The following is a 17,871-nucleotide window of genomic DNA, read 5'->3' on the forward strand; positions in this document are numbered from 1 at the left end:
ACGCCATTTTTAGTGAAGATGGAGTAATCTGGGGGAGCATGTTGTTAGCTCTATAAAGGATGAATGAGTAAACATGGATCTTGTGATACAGGTCCTTGTAAAATCTATTGCCTCTCGGAAATGAAAGACTATAAAATTAGTTTGCCTGTTGCAATGACAGAGCAACAACATCCCTATATTAAAGAAGTGCTAGTACGTGAGACACTGATGGTCTCAAGGAATGAGAAAATCAGATACTTCTGATTACTATAAAGTCTATGTTAGTGAAATTCAAATGGAGGTTGATCCCACCTCATTTAAAGCGCTCATTCGAGCTTTGAGAAGTGTCTGCTTATCTAAATGATAAGAGACTATGTGAGATGAAATGAAACTGGTGAATCCCGACGATGTTTGGGACTGATGAGTAATTTCCAATGGAGCCAAAACAGTAGGCTGTAAAGAGTCTACAAGGACAATGTGACTCCAAAGGAAATGTGTAAAGGTGTAAAACACGACTTAAATCGAAAGGTTTTTGCGCGTTTTGCACTAAATAGATTACAATGAATGTTGGTAGCACATCATGATCTGAGTTACATCAGATGAAAGATATTATGATCTGAGTTACATCAGATGAAAGTAAAGAACACAGGGGATACTGCCTGAAGAAGTCTTTTATGGACTAAAGCAATCAAATGTTGTTTTGGGTTAAAGAAAATGAGAGGACAATTGTATTCCTGCAAAGTTATAGAATGGGAAATTCATTTCCTAATCCTGTGCATGTGGATGACATCCTACTTGCTAGTGGTGATGTCAACCTACTGCAGGAGGAGAAAAGAAGTTCATGTCCTCAAAGTTCAAAAGAATGTTCTCGGTAGAGTGTCTCTCGTTATAAGTATCGAGATTCACGAAGAAAAGAGTAAAAGGGGTATTAGGGATGTCGAATGGACATGCTAAGAAAGGTATCTAAAGTATGCATGCGAGAAAACCTACGCCTGTTCTTATAGTCAAGGGTAATGGAAGTGGAAACTATGGTGTTCCAAAAGTTGACGAGAAAAGATTGAAACAGATATGGTACCATATGCTTCAGCTGTTGGAAGCTCAATATATTGCCCTGACACAGTTCACATATCCGGGTTGTTTTTGGCAATGTCCAGTCCATATATAGATCACTGGAATGGAGTCAAAGATATCGGCCTCATGCTGAAAGAAATAAGTGCTCTCAAAAGATTGTGAGTACAAAGACATGACTTGTGAAATGTATAGCGAAATCCACAATTGTCGCTAACTTTCATACTTGGAGGTTTTTGTGTGGAAAAGCTCCAAAGAATGAAACAATTATCATCAATGTGATGCAAAGATATTTTAGCTTGATATGAGGCCGAGGGACATGTAAAATGGTTAAGGAGACCTGTACCCGGAGTTGATAATGGTTGACAACAGCGATAACCATTTTAAGTTTTTCGCTCCTATGATAACGAGTCAAGTGTTGATGCCAAACACACTGACACAGTGTCATGCGTTGTAAAGGAGAAAGTCTGAAATTATGTAGAAATGCTTGAAGCATAAAAGCAACAGACAAGTGTTTGCAGGTCTGCTTATTAAAGGCTTACCGCCCAGTGTGTTCGAAGAACACACAGTCGACATGGTTTTTATGGTATAGTCTAACATTTCCGGACAATAAAAGGGCCCAAGGTTAAAGAATTTGTTTCAAAACAGAGAGGTACATTGTGGCTGTCTGATTCTATCGGCAATTGAGCTGTGACGATGAAACATATTCTATGTATTGATCTGTTATGAAACGAGTAAAGTAAAAGTATAAGGTCAAAAGTAAAAGTAGAGATCAAGGGGGCGAATGTTAGGATGATCTCCACCGTGTGGGCCCAACGGCCCACCGGGCCCTTAGATCTGCGCCCTGATCGGGGGCGCTCAACCCACTATGGTGACGGGCCCCTGTCACCTGCACTATATAAAGAGGTGTGGGCCGGCGGTTCGCATCACGAGGTTCGTCGCAACGTCGTACTCCCACCACTTCACCCACGATCTACTATTACCACCGCTACTCTCTGCCATCACCGGCCACCGTCACCATGGCCGACACCGGGAGCTCCTCGAGCCAAAAGGAGAAGGCAGGACCACCAATCTAATCTAGCCTAATGATCCACATCATCTATCAGGATGAAATCAAGTGACAAGATCAGGTGAAACTTGAAGTTACAGCAGGATGTTGAGATCAAGTAACAAGATGATGATGATGAACCCCACCCAGGTGCAGGACGATCTAGATAACCTAATCTTAGTCTAGGGCTTGAGGTAGAGCTCGATCATCGACCGGTAGAGCACGTAAGCGAGCTCATGCCCCTCCTCGGCCGCCTCAAGCCACGTGGCGGCACCGTCTTCTCCGGCCATGACCGCCTCTTTCGTCTCATGGAGCTCGATCTCCGCCTCGCGGAGACCCTTGGTGATGGGCCAAAACGCCTCCCCGATCTCGTCGAACTTGCTCCACGCCTTCCGGTCGCCGCTGTGGGAGAGGGCGTCGCGCTCTCTGGCATGCATCGAGCGCCATGGCTGCGTGTGTGTGCGTGAGAAACGATCACCGAAGTAGGGGGTTTGCCGCCAGAGTGGATGGATTTGCGACGGAGGCGGGTGGGGAAAATGCCGGATAGGAACCCTAAATTGGCCTCTATCCCGTAAATATAGTGGTGGAGTTGGGATTTTACGGGCCGCCAGTATATTTTTTTACGGGCCGGGCTTTTTTACTGGATCTGCTCGAGTAATTTTTTTACCGGATCTTGTAAAGTGGTCAGAATTATAAGGGCCAGCGAGGTTTTACATAATCTGCTAGACATGCTCTTAGAAGAGAAAGTGGGGCTTTTTTGCGAATAGAGAAAGTGGGGCTTTCTAAAGAAAAGTGGGTGAGCAAAAGAAAATACTAAAACGGGATTATTATTTTTATACCGTTGCGAGAGATTCTAATGTCATGACATATTTTTGGCGAAGAAAAAAAATCAATCAGCTGCCTGTCTTGCCGCTCGTGCTAAATTGGAGCAACCACTAACTACTAATCATCTTTTACTAGCAATGAACTTAATTGCCGACTTCAAAACCAGTAATCTCTCTCCAATTCGCCATTACGCATGCATATTGCGGGAAATCGGCAATTCATGCCAAATCCTTGCATACCGCATTCGCCTCCCTACTCCCCCTATTAATACGCACCGGCAGAAGACGCCATTAGCAAGCGATCAGCCGAGCTAGCCAGCAGTGATACGAAGAGTTTGGCGCGATGGCGGGTCGCGCTCTTTTGCTCGCTGTCGTCGTCCTGACAGCGCAGCTGTGCGGGTGCACGGCGTACGTCGGCGACGGCGGCGGGTTTAGCGTGGAGTTCATCCACCGGGACTCTCCCAAGTCGCCGTTCCACGACCCGTCGCTGACCTCGTACGACCGCGTGCTCGCCGCCGTGCGGCGCTCCAGGGCGCGCTCGCGCTCGTACGCAGGCGGCGGCTCTCCTGGCGGCGCCGTGTCCGAGGTGGTGTCCGCTCCGTTCGAGTACCTGATGTACGTCAACGTGGGCACGCCGCGCACCCGGATGCTCGCCCTGGTCGACACCGGCAGCGACGTGGTGTGGTTCAAATGCAGCAACGGGACCGCCGGCCCTGCGCCGCTGAGCGCCGTCTTCGACCCGTCCTCCTCGTCGTCCTACGGCCTCGTGGGCTGCCGGTCCGACTCGTGCCGCGCGATCTACGGCACCTCCTGCGGCGCCGACTCCTTCTGCCGGTACCGCTCCACGTACTCGGACGGGTCCACGACGGCCGGCATCCTCTCCACCGAGACATTCACCTTCGACGACGCTCCCGGCGGCTGCGTGGGATGCCGGGAACGCCCGCAGCTGCAGGTGCCCGGAGTCAGCTTCGGCTGCGCCACGAGCGTGACCGGCAAGGCGTTCCGCCTGACCGGCAACGTGGGCCTCGGCGCCGGGAGCGGCTCCCTGGTGAACCAGATCGGCGCCGCGACGTCGCTCGGGCGGAGGTTCTCGTACTGCCTCGCGCCCTTCTTCGTCGACGCGTCCTCCATCCTCAGTTTCGGCGCCCGCGCCGCCGTGACGGAGCCGGGCGCGGTGACCACGCCGCTGGTCCCGTCCGCGGTGGACGCCTTCTACACGATCCTGCTCGCGTCCGTCAAGGTCGGGAACTCGACCGTCGTGCCGCCGAGGCGGTCCCCCGTCATCGTCGACTCCGGCACGGTGCTGACGTACCTCGACAAGGGGCTGCTGGAGCAGGTTGTGGCGGAGGTCGCCCGGAGCATCAAGCTCCCGCGGAAGCAGTCGCCGGAGAAGCTGGTGGATCTGTGCTACGACGTGGCCGGTGAGTCGCCCGAGGCCTGGGCGAAGCTTCTCCCGGAGGTGACACTGGGGTTTGGCGGCGGCGCCGCGATCACCCTGCCGGCGCGGAACGCGTTCGTGGAGGCGCGGAAGGGGACCGTGTGCCTGGCGATGTCGGCGGTGACGGATGATGGGCCGGCGGTGGCGACGATCGGGAGCATCGCGCAGCAGGGCTTCCACGTCGGCTTCGACCTGGACAAGCGCGCCATCACCTTCGCCGCTGCCGACTGCGCCAGCTCCTACTCCGCTCCTCCCGCCGCAGTCTCTTTGTAGCTAGCTAACTGATCATGATCACCATGTAATAATCGCTACGTCTAGTGTGTTAAAGAAAAGAAACATAAAACCACAGCGATTTCAGCGTTGAATACTGATCGAACGTATAATTTCATCTCCACGTCTCGAGTTGATTCGGATTTGGATCCCATTTCACCCCAATACTGATCGAACGTCAGATTTGGAGCGATCCAACGTCGAACATATCACTCCACTTGAAGGTCGGAACGAACGAACGATGGGAGCAACTAGTTAACGAGTGCTTTCGGGAGCCTCGCAACGATCAGCGCCACTTAGCGCGCTCTCAACCATTTGCCGCGTGTCGCGCTCTGGATGCTCTCTTCGGATTTTTTTTTATTATTTTTCCGCACGTGTTTTCGGCTTTTTAAACGGTTTTTTTGGTTTTTTTTGACGTTTTGGTTTCCCCCCGGTCCTTCTTAGCTTTTTGACCAAAAAAAATTGAAATTTTTTTTTGCGCGAAAAAATGTGTTTTCTTTTTTTTCCTTTCACGAAAGTCACGGTTTTTCTTCCGCGAGAGGCACGGTTGTGCTTTAGCAAGAGTCACGGCCGTGCCTTTCGGAAACGAAAAAAACGCGTTTTCTGTTTTTTTTTCTTTCACGAGAGTCACGGTTTTGCTTCCGTGAGAGGCACGGTTGTACTTTCGCGAGAGTCACGGCCGTGCCTCTCGGAAAAGGAAAAACAAAACGCGTTTTTTGTTTTTTGTTCTTTCGGGAGAGTCACGGTTTTGCTTCCGCGAGAGGCATGGTTGTGGTTTCGCGAAAGTAATGGCCGTGCTTGTCGGAAAGGGAAAAATACGCGTTTTTTGTTTTTTTTTCTTTCGTGAAAGTCACGGTTTTGCTTTTGCGAGAGGCATGGTTGTGTTTTCGCGAGAGTCACGGCGTGCCTCTCGGAAACGAAAAAAAAACGCGTTTTCTGTTTTTTTTTCCTTCCACGAGAGTCACGATTTTGCTTCCACGAGAGGCACGGTTGTGATTTCGCGAGATGCACGGACGTGCCTCTTTCGGAAAGGGAAAAAAACCATGCTTCCGGTGCGGTTTTTTCGCCTGGTTTTTTTCATCCGGTTTTTTCGTGAAAAAAAATTCGTCAAAACCTATCAACATGGGATCTAGTTTTGAAGATCTCGACGCGGAGAATCCAACGATGAAAACGGTTCGAGATTTGGACGCACGGTTGAAAAGATAAAATGTTTTGAATAAACGGATCTACGAAAAAAGGAAAATTTCCTGGTTACGACAAATGGCGTGCTACATGCACGCCACTTGTCACGACATGGAATAATAGAGTGCTCTTTGCAACAAGTACTCTTTAATTAGTGATTTCAACGAACGATTTCGGTCGATGTGATCAACCCCCAGCACTAACAATTTCAGGCCGACCGCGAACCCTTGCAGGCCTTGGGCACGGCTATGTGTCGCCCGCAGCGGTTCCTGAGGCATCGTCTGAGCTGCTGCTTGGCCGGCCCAATTACATTTCTTTAATCTACAGGGAAAAAATATTTCACACTGATATCATTCATCCTTTCCCCTTTTTTCTTCACATTTTTGTTTCTCCTTTTTTCATTTAATTTATACTATTTATTTATATTATAAAAACGATTTTACATCAAAATAAAAGTGTTAAATGTGTATAGAAAAATGTTAATCATGCATAAGAAAAATGCCTGTGACATTAAAAAATTCATCTGTATAATAAAAGTGCACGTGCCATTTAAAACAATATTCGTACAATGTACAAAAAACGTTTGCGTAATTCAAAAAAAAGGTTTGTACATTCAAAAAAGTTGTATACATCGTAAAAAAGAAAATGTTTGCCTAATGTGAAAACATTCCATACCATTAAAAAAATATAAGTGACATTATAAAGAAAAATTCCGGTGATTCAACAATGTTCATGACATTTCTAAAATGTTTATAGAATATAAAAATATTTCCCCATAGGTTAAACAAATGTTTATTTCGATTAGAAAAATGTATGTGACATTTTGAAGAAATATTCAGGTGGTTCCAAAAAATGTCCGTAATTTTTTTAAAATATCTATACAATGTAAAAATATGTTCGTGCAGTTAAGAAAACTAGTGCCATTAAAAATGTACAACTTGTATTTGGAAAATGTTACTCTGTTTTTGGAAAAGTGTTCAAAACATGTATTTTAGAGAAATGTCCACCATTTATTCACGTGTGCCCTAAAAATGTACATTGTATACATAAAAAAAGTAGACATGAGTTAAAAAGGATAAAAACCAGAAAGAAACAAAAAAGAAAACAAAATGTAATGAAGAAAGAAAGGAAAACAGAGAAAAATAGAGGAGAATAAATTAAAAATACAAAAATACAAAAAAAAACCCATGGAAAACAAATAAACCCAACAAAAATACAACAAGAAAATGAAAAATGAAGAAAATCAGCCAATCAAATGTACATCAATCATTACGAGCAGCAGCGACTACCGCGCCAAATGGGCCAACCAGCTAATGTGTCGTCCGTAGGGGATTCCTATTAGGAATCAGTGTGGAGAGTCTGAGAAAGTGGTGAAAAGTCTAAAATGTCAAACGCTTGAAGATTACAAAGTCGTATATTCGGTGGCGTTCAATGAACATGGTAAAATGCGAATGAAAAATACATAAGAAGGCGAAGTGTTGTAGTTGTGGGACATGTGAGGAAGTATCTAGAAAAAGGGTGACACAGTTGTGAGTTTGACTTAGTGATACAGAGCGACAGTGAAATTCCTTCAAATTTCATACATTAGCCAAGAAAGAGCGAGAATGTTGAATCCGAGTAACTCTCATATGCGACGACCAATATGTGAGTAGTTCACTTTCAAGCAAATCTGTTAATGATGTGTGATGGCGTTGAACGTCACTTTATATTGTCACTTGTGACGTGGACCTTTATTATGCAGTATGTCGCTTTTATTTTTTCCACATCACAAGATTGTATAAAGCTTATTTTTTTCACACTAATAAGTCATACATATTTAGAGAGCAATTTTTATTGCTTGCACCGATGACAACTTACTTGAAGGATCTTACTCAATCCATAGGTAGATATGGTGAACTCTCATGGCAAAACTGGGTTTAGGGATATTTGGAAGCACAAGTAGTATCTCTGCCTGGTGCAAAGAAATTGGCTAGCATGAGAGAGAAATACAAACTCGACATGTTGGATGATCCATGACAATATAATTTATCTCAGATGTAAAAAACATAACCCATTACGTTGTCTTCCTTGTCCAACGTCAACTATTTAGCATGTCATACTTTAATGAGTGCTCACAATCATAAAAGATGTCCAAGATAGTATATTTATATGTGAATCTCTCTTTCTTTATTACTTCCTATTAATTGCAACGATGATCAAAACTATGTTTGTCAACTCTCAACAACTTTTATTCATCATACTCTATATATGTGAGCTCATTACTCTCCATAAGATCCATATGATCTCTTTATTTCTTTTTATTCTTTCTCTTTTATTTTATTCCCTTAAGATCATAGCAAGATAATCAAGCCCTTGACTCAACACTAATCTTTATTATATATAGCTCATGGCTCGATTACATAGAAGGATCATAAAGCAAAACTCACAACTAGATCATACTAAAACTTTATTCTACTAGATCAAGATATTATCAAAAAGATCGAACTAAGAAAAAGGTAAAGATAAAAGGTGTGATGGTGATACGATACCGGGGCACTCCCCCAAGCTTGGCAGTTGCCAAGTGGAGTGCCCATACCCATGTGTTTATGTCTCCTTCTTCGGGGGTGGTGATGTGATATTCTTGAGGATGATGCCCCTCAAGATACGATTCTCTTCTTCAAGCTTATTGACTTGCTGCTTGAGGCCCATTATTTCTTTTCGGGGCTTGCCAGTGACGGCTAAAGCTCCTTTCACCCATGGATGTTGCATAGCTGCGGGAGAACAAGTAACACTCTTCTTTATATTTTCATAAGAAATAAATCTAACATTGGAAGGGACGACCGAGTTTGGGATGGCTGAGCTCTATAGTTCCCCCATCGTGAATCCAGATCGGAAACGAGAAGTAACTTCTTGATCCTCTTCCATGACATCTATCATTTTCAAGTCGGCATCCATCTCTTCTTCCGTTGATGGCCCAAAGTGGTCAGCATCACTATTTGCTCTTGGTCCCGGTGTCGGATGAGACACCCGACTCTCCCCGCTTGGCTCTTGAGAAGACATCTTGCTTCGAATCTGCAGCAAAAACAGCTCAAAACAAGAACAGGAAATATTTGCGTGATACGGTGGTCAAATCCTTCGGGAGATTATATAATGAATTTTTACCGACCAAAAGAAGTATCGTGCAAGAAAACGGAGTCCGGAGAGCGTATGAGGTGCCCACGAGGCAGGGGGGGCGCGCCCTCCACCCTCGTGGAAGCCTCGTGTCCTTTCCGGTCTGCTTCTTATTTATTTTCTTAAATATTCCAAAACGGAGAAAAATTGCCATTAGAACTGTTTTGGAGTCGATTTACTTACCGTACCACGTACCTATTCCTTTTCGGAGTCTGAAACATTCTGGAAAGTGTCCCTTATGTATTCCTCCGGGGTTACGGTTTCAATAATATTAGTTTCAACATTTATGAGATTACCTGAGATATAATATTTGATTCTTTGACCGTTCACCACCTTCGGATTTGTGCCTTCGAAGTTGTTGATTTTTATGGCACCGGAACGATAGACCTCATCGATAATGTAAGGACCTTCCCATTTAGAGAGAAGTTTGACCGCAAAAAAAATCTTAAACAGGAGTTCTATAGCAACACATAATCACTTATATTAAACTCACACTTTTGTATCCTTTTCTCATGCCATCTTTTAACTTTTTCTTTAAACAGCTTGGCATTTTCATAAGCCTGGGTTCTCCATTCATCAAGTGAGATAATGTCAAAAAGCCTCTTCTCACCAGCAAGTTTAAAGTCATAGTTGAGCTCTTTAATAGCGCAATATGCCTTATGTCTAATACAAGAGGTAAGTGACATGCTTTACCATAAACCATTTTATACGGAGACATACCCATAGGATTTTTATATGCAGTTCTATATGCCCATAATGCATCATCAAGTTTCTTGGACCAATTCTTTCTAGATCTATTAACAGTCTTTTGCAAAATTAATTTTAGCTCTCTGTTACTCAATTCTACTTGACCTCTAGACTACGGGTGATAAGGAGATGCAATTCTATAATTACCATCATACTTAGCAAGCATTTTATGAAAGGCACCATGAATGAAATGTGAACCACCATCAGACATTAAATATGTAGGGACTCCAAACCTCGGAAAAATAACTTCTTTAAGCATCTTAATAGCGGTGTTATGATCAGCACTACTAGTTGAAATAGCTTCTACCCACTTAGTAACATAATCAACAGCAACTAAAATATGTGTATACCCATTAGAGGAAGGAAACGGTCCCATATAATCGAAGCCCCAAACATCAAATGGTTCAATAACAAGTGAATAATTCATAGGCATTTCTTGGCGTCTACTAATATTACCAATTCTTTGACATTCATCACAAGATAAGAAAAACTTACAGGCATCCTTGAAGAGAGTAGGCCAATAAAAACCGGATTGCAATACCTTGTGTGCAGTTCTATCTCCATCGTGGTGTCCTCCATAAGCCTCAGAGTGACACTTGCGTAGGATCTGTTCCTGTTCATGCTCGGGTACACAACGTCTAATAATACCATCTACTCCTTCTTTATAAAGATGTGGGTCATCCCAGAAGTAATGTCTCAAATCATAGAATTTTTTTTCTTTTGCTGGTATGTGAAACTAGGTGGTATAAATTTAGCAACAATGTAATTAGCATAATCAGCATACCATGGAGCAGTACGAGAAGCATTTATGACATTTAATTGTTCATCAGGAAAGCTATCATCAATAGGTAGTGGATCATCAAGAACATTTTCTAACCAAGACACGTTGTCTGCAATGGGGTTCTCAGCTCCCTTTCTATCAATAATATGCAAATCAAATTCTTGTAGTAGGAGAACCCATCTAATAAGTCTAGGTTTAGCATATTTCTTTTCCATAAGATATTTAATAGCAGCATGATCAGTGTGAATAGTTACTTTAGAATCAACAATATAAGGTCTGAACTTATCACATGCAAATACAACTGCTAAGAATTCTTTTTCAGTAGTAGCATAATTTCTTTGGGCATTGTCTAGAGTTTTACTAGTATATTGAATAACATTTAATTTTTTATCAACTCTTTGTCCTAGAACAGCCCCTACAGCATAATCACTAGCATCACACATAATTTCAAAGGGTAAATTCCAGTCAGGTGGCTGAACAATAGGCGCAGAAATCAAGGCTTTCTTAAGTATTTTAAATGCTTATACACAATCATCATAAAAGACAAAAGGAATATCTTTTTGCAATAGGTTAGTCAGAGGCCGAGAAATTTTTGAGAAGTCCTTAATGAACCTCCTATAAAAACCGGCATGACCAAGGAAACTTTTTATACCTTTGATGTCCTTAGGACACGGCATCTTTTCAATAGCATCAACTTTAGCTTTATCAACTTCAATACCTCTTTCAGAAATTTTATGCCCCAAGACAATACCTTCATTAACCATAAAGTGGCACTTCTCCCAATTCAAGACAAGGTTAGTTTCTTCACATCTCTGCAAAACTCGATCAAGGTTGCTCAAGCAATCATCAAAAGAGGATCCATAAATGGAGAAATTGTCCATGAAAACCTCACAAATCTTTTTACAGAAGTCAGAGAATATAGCCATCATGCATCTTTGAAAGGTAGCAGGTGCATTACATAAACCAAAAGGCATATGTCTATAAGCAAAAGTACTGAAAGGGCAAGTAAAAGTGGTCTTTGCTTGATCATCAGCTGACACAAGTATTTGAGAGAAGCCAGAGTAACCATCTAGAAAGCAAAAATGTGTATGTTTGGATAATCTTTCTAGCATTTGATCAAGAAAAGGCAAAGGGTAATGATCTTTTTTAGTAGCTTTATTTAATTTGCGAAAATCAATTACCATCCTATAACCTATAATAATTCTTTACGGGATCAATTCATCTTTATCATTAGGAACAACAGTAATACCTCCCTTCTTAGGGACACAATGGACAGGATTTACCCACTGACTATCAGCAACGGGATAAATTATACCTGCCTCAAGGAGCTTTAATATTTCCTTTCTTACCACTTCTTTCATCTTAGGATTCAGCCGTCGTTGGTGATCAATAACTGGTTTGGCATCTTTCTCCAAATTTATTTTGTGTTGACATAGAGTGGGACTAATGCCCTTAAGATCATCAAGAGTATATCCAATAGCAGCATGGTACTTCTTCAGAGTTTTCAATAATTTCTCTTCCTCCTTCTCTGAAAGGTTAGCACTAATGATAATAGAATATATCTTCTTTTCATCAAGATAAGCATATTTAAGAGTATCAGGCAATGGTTTAAGCTCAAACACGGGATCACCCTTGGGTGGAGGGGGATCCCCTACGATTTCAACAGGCAAGTTGTGTTTCAGAATAGGTCCCTGTTTAAAGAATACTTCATCTATTTCCCTTCTTTCGTTCATAAACATATCATTTTCATGGTCTAGCAAATATTGTTCTAAACGATCGGTAGGGGGCACAACAATAGAAGCAAGACCAATTATTTCATCTTTACTAGGCAATTCCTCATCATGGGGTTGTCTACTAAATTTAGAAAAATTAAACTCATGAGACATATCCCCTAAACCAACAGAAACAATATCCTTATTACAGTCTATCTTAGCATTAACAGTATTCAAGAAGGGTCTACCAAATATAATGGGTCAAAAGCTATCTTGTGGGGAACCAAGAACAAGAAAATCAGCAGGGTATTTAACCTTCCCACACAAGACTTCAACATATCTAACAATCCCAATGGGTGAAATAGTATCTCTATTGGCAAGCTTAATGGTAACATCGATATCTTCTATCTCAGCAGGTGCAATATCATGCATAATTTCTTTGTATAAGGAATGATGTATTGCACTTGCACTAGCACCCATATCACATAAGCCATGATAGCAACGATCTCCTATTTTAACAGAAATAACAGACATGCCTACAACAGGTCTATGTTTATTTTTAGTATCAGGTCTAACAATTCTAGCAGTCTCATCACAGAAGTAAATAACATGCCCATCAATATTATCGGCCAAGAGATCTTTAACCATAGCAATATTAGGTTCAACTTTAACTTTCTCAGGGGGTTTGTGTGTCCTAATATTATTTTTGTTGACTATAGTTGAAACTTTAGCATGATCCTTTATTCTAACAGGGAAAGGTGGTTTCTCAACATAAGCAGTAGGAACAACAGGATCATTATAAGTGATAGTCTTTTCTTCAACTTTAATAGGTGTAACTACTTTTACTTCAATAGGAGGATTATATTTAAACCACTTCTCCTTAGGGAGATCAACATGAGTAGCAAATGATTCACAGAAAGAAGCTACTATCTCAGAGTCAAGTCCATATTTAGTGCTAAATTCATGGAAAGCATCGATATCCATAAAAGATTTAACACAATCAAACTTCGCTGTTATACCTGACTCCTTACCTTCATCGAGATCCCAATCTTCAGAGTTGTGTTTAATTATTTCCAATAAATCCCATTTGAAATCAATAGTCTTCATCATAAAAGATCCAGTACAAGAAGTATCGAGCATGGAGCAATTACTAAGAGAAAGCCGATCATAAAATTTTGAATAATCATTTCTCTTGAGAGCTCATGATTGGGGCATGAATATAACATTGACTTAAGCCTCCCCCATGCTTGAGCGATGCTTTCTCCTTCGCGAGGACAAAAAATATATATATAATTACGATCACGATGAACAATATGCATAGGATAAAACTTTTGGTGAAATTCCAATTTCAATCGCTTATAGTCCGATGATCCCATATCATCACATAGCCTATACCATGTCAATGCATCTCCCTTCAAAGATAAAGGTAAGACCTTCTTCTTGATAACATCATCGGGCATACCTGCAAGCTTAAATAATCCACAAACTTCATCCACATAGGTTAAGTGTAAATCGGGATGCAATGCTCCATCTCCTGCAAAAGGATTAGCTAGCAGTTTCTCTATCATACCCGAAGGAATTTCAAAGTAAACATTTTTAGTAGGTTCAGTAGATTGAGGAGCAACTCTTGGCTCTACTGGTCTGGGTGAAGATACCCCGAACAAGCCCCTCAAAGGATTATGTTCCATAGTAACAAGTGATAGTAAATTTCAGCACATTATATAAATTTTTCCCTACCAAAGGCGCTTCACTCCCCGGCAACGACGCCAGAAAAGATTCTTGATGACCCACAAGTGTAGGGGATCTATCGTAGCCTTTTCGATAAGTAAGAGTGTCGAACCCAACGAGGAGCAGAAGAAAATGATAAGCAGTTTTCAGTAAGGTATTCTCTGCAAGCACTGAAATTATCGGTAACATATAGTTTTGTGATAAGGTAATTTGTAACGAGCAACAAGTAATAAAAGTAAATAAGGTGCAGAAAGATGGCCCAATCCTTTTTGTATCAAAGGACAAGCCTGGACAAACTCTTATATGAAGGAAAGCGCTCCCGAGGACACATGGGAATTATCGTCAAGCTAGTTTTCATCACGTTCATATGATTCGCGTTGGGTACTTTGATAATTTGATATGTGGGTGGACCGGTGCTTGGGTGCTTGTTGGGGAACGTAGAAGAATTTTAAAATTTTCTACGCATCACCAAGATCAATCTATGGAGTCATCTAGCAACGAGGAAGAGGCGAGTGCATCTACATACCCTTGTAGATCGCGAGCGGAAGCGTTCAAGAGAACGGGGTTGATGGAGTCGTACTCGTCGTGATCCAAATCACCGATGACCTAGCGCCGAGCGGACGGCACCTCCGCGTTCAACACACGTACGGTTGGGAAGACGTCTCCTCCTTCTTGATCCAGCAAGGGGAAGGAGATGTTGATGGAGATCCAGCAGCACGACGACGTGGTGGTGGAAGCAACGGTGATCTCGGCAGGGCTTCGCCAAGCTCCAGCGAGAGAGAGAGAGAGAGAGAGGTGTTACATGGGGAGAGGGAGGCGCCAGAGACTTGGTGCGTCTGCCCTCCCTCCCGCCCCACTATATATATGGCCCCTAGGGGGGCGCCGGCCCTAGCAGATGGGATCTCCAAGGGGGGGGCGCGGCCAAGGGGGGGGGGACTTGCCCCCCAAGCCAAGTGGGGCGCCCCCACCCCTAGGGTTTCCAACCCTAGGCGCAGGGGGAGGACCATGGGGGCGCACCAGCCCACCAGGGGCTGGTTCCCCTCCCACTTAAGCCCATGGGGCCCTCCGGGATAGGTGGCCCCACCCGGTGGACCCCCGGGACCCTTCCGGTGGTCCCGGTACAATACCGATTACCCCCGAAACTTTCCCGATGGCCGAAACTGGACTTCCTATATATAAATCTTCACCTCCGGACCATTCCGGAACTCCTCGTGACATCCGGGATCTCATCTGGGACTCCGAACAACTTTCGGGTTACCGCATACTAATATCTCTACAACCCTAGCGTCACTGAATCTTAAGTGCGTAGACCCTACGGGTTCAAGATGTTGGAAATATGCCCTAGAGGCAATAATAAAAGCATTATTATTATATTTCCTTGTTCATGATAATTGTCTTTATTCATGCTATAAATGTGTTATCCGGAAATCGTAATACATGTGTGAATAACAGACACCAACATGTCCCTAGTAAGCCTCTAGTTGACTAGCTCGTTGATCAACAGATAGTCATGGTTTCCTGACTATGGACATTGGATGTCATTGATAACGAGATCACATCATTAGGAGAATGATGTGATGGACAAGACCCAATCCTAAACATAGCTTAAAGATCGTATAGTTCGTTTGCTAGAGTTTTTCCAATGTCAAAGTATCTTTTCCTTAGACCATGAGATCGTGTAACTCCCGGATACCATAGGAGTGCTTTGGGTATACCAAACGTCACAACGTAACTGGGTGACTATAAAGGTATACTACGGGTATCTCCGAAAGTGTCTGTTGGGTTGACACGGATCAAGACTGGGATTTGTCACTTCGTATGACGGAGAGGTATCACTGGGCCCACTCGGTAATGCATCATCATTATGAGCTCAAAGTGACCAAGTGTTTGGTCACGGGATCATGCATTACGGTACGAGTAAAGTGACTTGCCGGTAACGAGATTGAACGAGGTATTGGGATACCGACGATCGAATCTCGGGCAAGTAACATATCGATTGACAAAGGGAATTGTATACGGGGTTGCTTGAATCCTCGACATCGTGGTTCATCCGATGAGATCATCGTGGAGTATGTGGGAGCCAACATGGGTATCCAGATCCCGCTGTTGGTTATTGACCGGAGAGTCGTCTCGGTCATGTCTACATATCTCCCGAACCCGTAGGGTCTACACACTTAAGGTTCGGTGACGCTAGGGTTGTAGGGATATGTATATGCAATAACCCGAATGTTGTTCGGAGTCCCGGATGAGATCCCGGACGTCACGAGGAGTTCCGGAATGGTCCGGAGGTAAAGAATTATATATAGGAAGTGCTATTTCGGCTATCGGGACAGGTTTCGGGGTTATCGGTATTGTACCGGGACCACCGGAAGGGTCCCGGGGGTCCACCGGGTGGGTCCACCTGCCCCGGGGGGCCACATGGGCTGTAGGGGGTGCGCCTTGGCCTACATGGGCCAAGGGCACCATCCCCAAGAGGCCCATGCGCCTAGGGTTCACAAAAGGGAAGAGTCCCACTAGTGGAAGGCACCTCCTAGGTGCCTTGGGGGGGAGGGAAACCTCCCTTGGCCGCCGCCCCCCTAGGAGATTGGATCTCCTAGGGCCGGCGCCCCCCCTTGGCCCTCCTATATATAGTGGGGGAAGGAGGGCTTTTCATCCACGCCTTTGGTTGCCTCCTTCTCCCTCTCCAACACCTCCTCCTCCTCCATAGCGCTTGGCGAAGCCCTGCCGGAGTACTGCAGCTCCACCACCACCACGCCGTCGTGCTGCTGCTGGAGCCATCTTCCTCAACCACTCCTTCCCTCTTGCTGGATCAAGAATAAGGAGACGTTACGCTGACCGTACGTGTGTTGAACGCGGAGGTGCCGTCCGTTCGGTGCTAGGATCTCCGGTGATTTGGATCACGTCGTGTTCGACTACCTCATCCCCGTTCTTTGAACGCTTCCGCTCGTGATCTACAAAGGTATGTAGATGCATCCGATTACTCGTTGCTAGATGAACTCATAGATGGATCTTGGTGAAACCATAGGAAATTTTTTGTTTTCTGCAACGTTCCCCAACAGTGGCATCATGAGCTAGGTCTATGTGTAGTTCTTCTTGCGCGAGTAGAACACAATTTGTTGTGGGCGTAGATGTTGTCAACTTTCTTGCCGTTACTAGTCTTATCTTGCTTCAACGGTATTGTGGGATGAAGCGGCCCGGACCAACCTTACACGTACGCTTACATGAGACCGGTTCCACCGACTAACATGCACAAGTTGCATAAAGGTGGCTGGCGGGTGTCTGTCTCTCCCACTTTAGCTGGAGCGGATTCGATGAAAAGGGTCCTTATGAAGGGTAAATAGAAGTTGTCAAATCACATTGTGGCTTTCACGTAGGTAAGAAAACGTTCTTGCTAGAACCCTACTTCAGCCACGTAAAACTTGCAACAACAATTAGAGGACGTCTAACTTGTTTTTGCAGCAAGTGCTTTGTGATATGATATGGCCAAAGTTGTGATGAATGATGAATGATCTATATGTGATGTATGAGATGTTCATGCTATTGTAATAGGAATCACGACTTGCATGTCGATGAGTATGACAACCGGCAGGAGCCATAGGAGTTGTCTTTATTTTTTATATGACCTGCGTGTCATTGAGAAACGCCATGTAAATTACTTTACTTTATTGCTAAACGCGTTAGCCATAGTAGTAGAAGTAATAGTTGGCGAGCAACTTCATGGAGACACAATGATGGAGATCATGATGATGGAGATCATGGTGTCATGCCGGTGACAAGATGATCATGGAGCCCCAAGATGGAGATCAAAGGAGCTATGTGATATTGGCCATATCATGTCACTATTATTATTTGATTGCATGTGATGTTTATCATGTTTAACATCTCGTTTACTTAGAACGACGGTAGTAAATAAGATGATCCCTCATAATAATTTCAAGAAAGTG

At 43.7% G+C, this 17,871-nt stretch overlaps 1 protein-coding gene across 1 annotated transcript; it reads left to right on the forward strand.

Annotated features, from left to right (window-relative positions):
- Positions 1-3,262: 3,262 nt before the first annotated feature.
- Positions 3,263-4,679, forward strand: LOC125554815 (aspartic proteinase CDR1-like). The gene has a single exon (XM_087516626.1). The coding sequence runs from the start codon at positions 3,263-3,265 to the stop codon at positions 4,628-4,630; it is 1,368 nt and encodes a 455-aa protein (XP_087372752.1). The 3' UTR covers positions 4,631-4,679.
- Positions 4,680-17,871: the final 13,192 nt, after the last annotated feature.

Source organism: Triticum urartu, chromosome 3A (genome assembly GCF_056163025.1).
Source record: "Triticum urartu cultivar PI428250 chromosome 3A, HENAU_Tu73, whole genome shotgun sequence".
Taxonomy (NCBI): domain Eukaryota; kingdom Viridiplantae; phylum Streptophyta; class Magnoliopsida; order Poales; family Poaceae; genus Triticum; species Triticum urartu.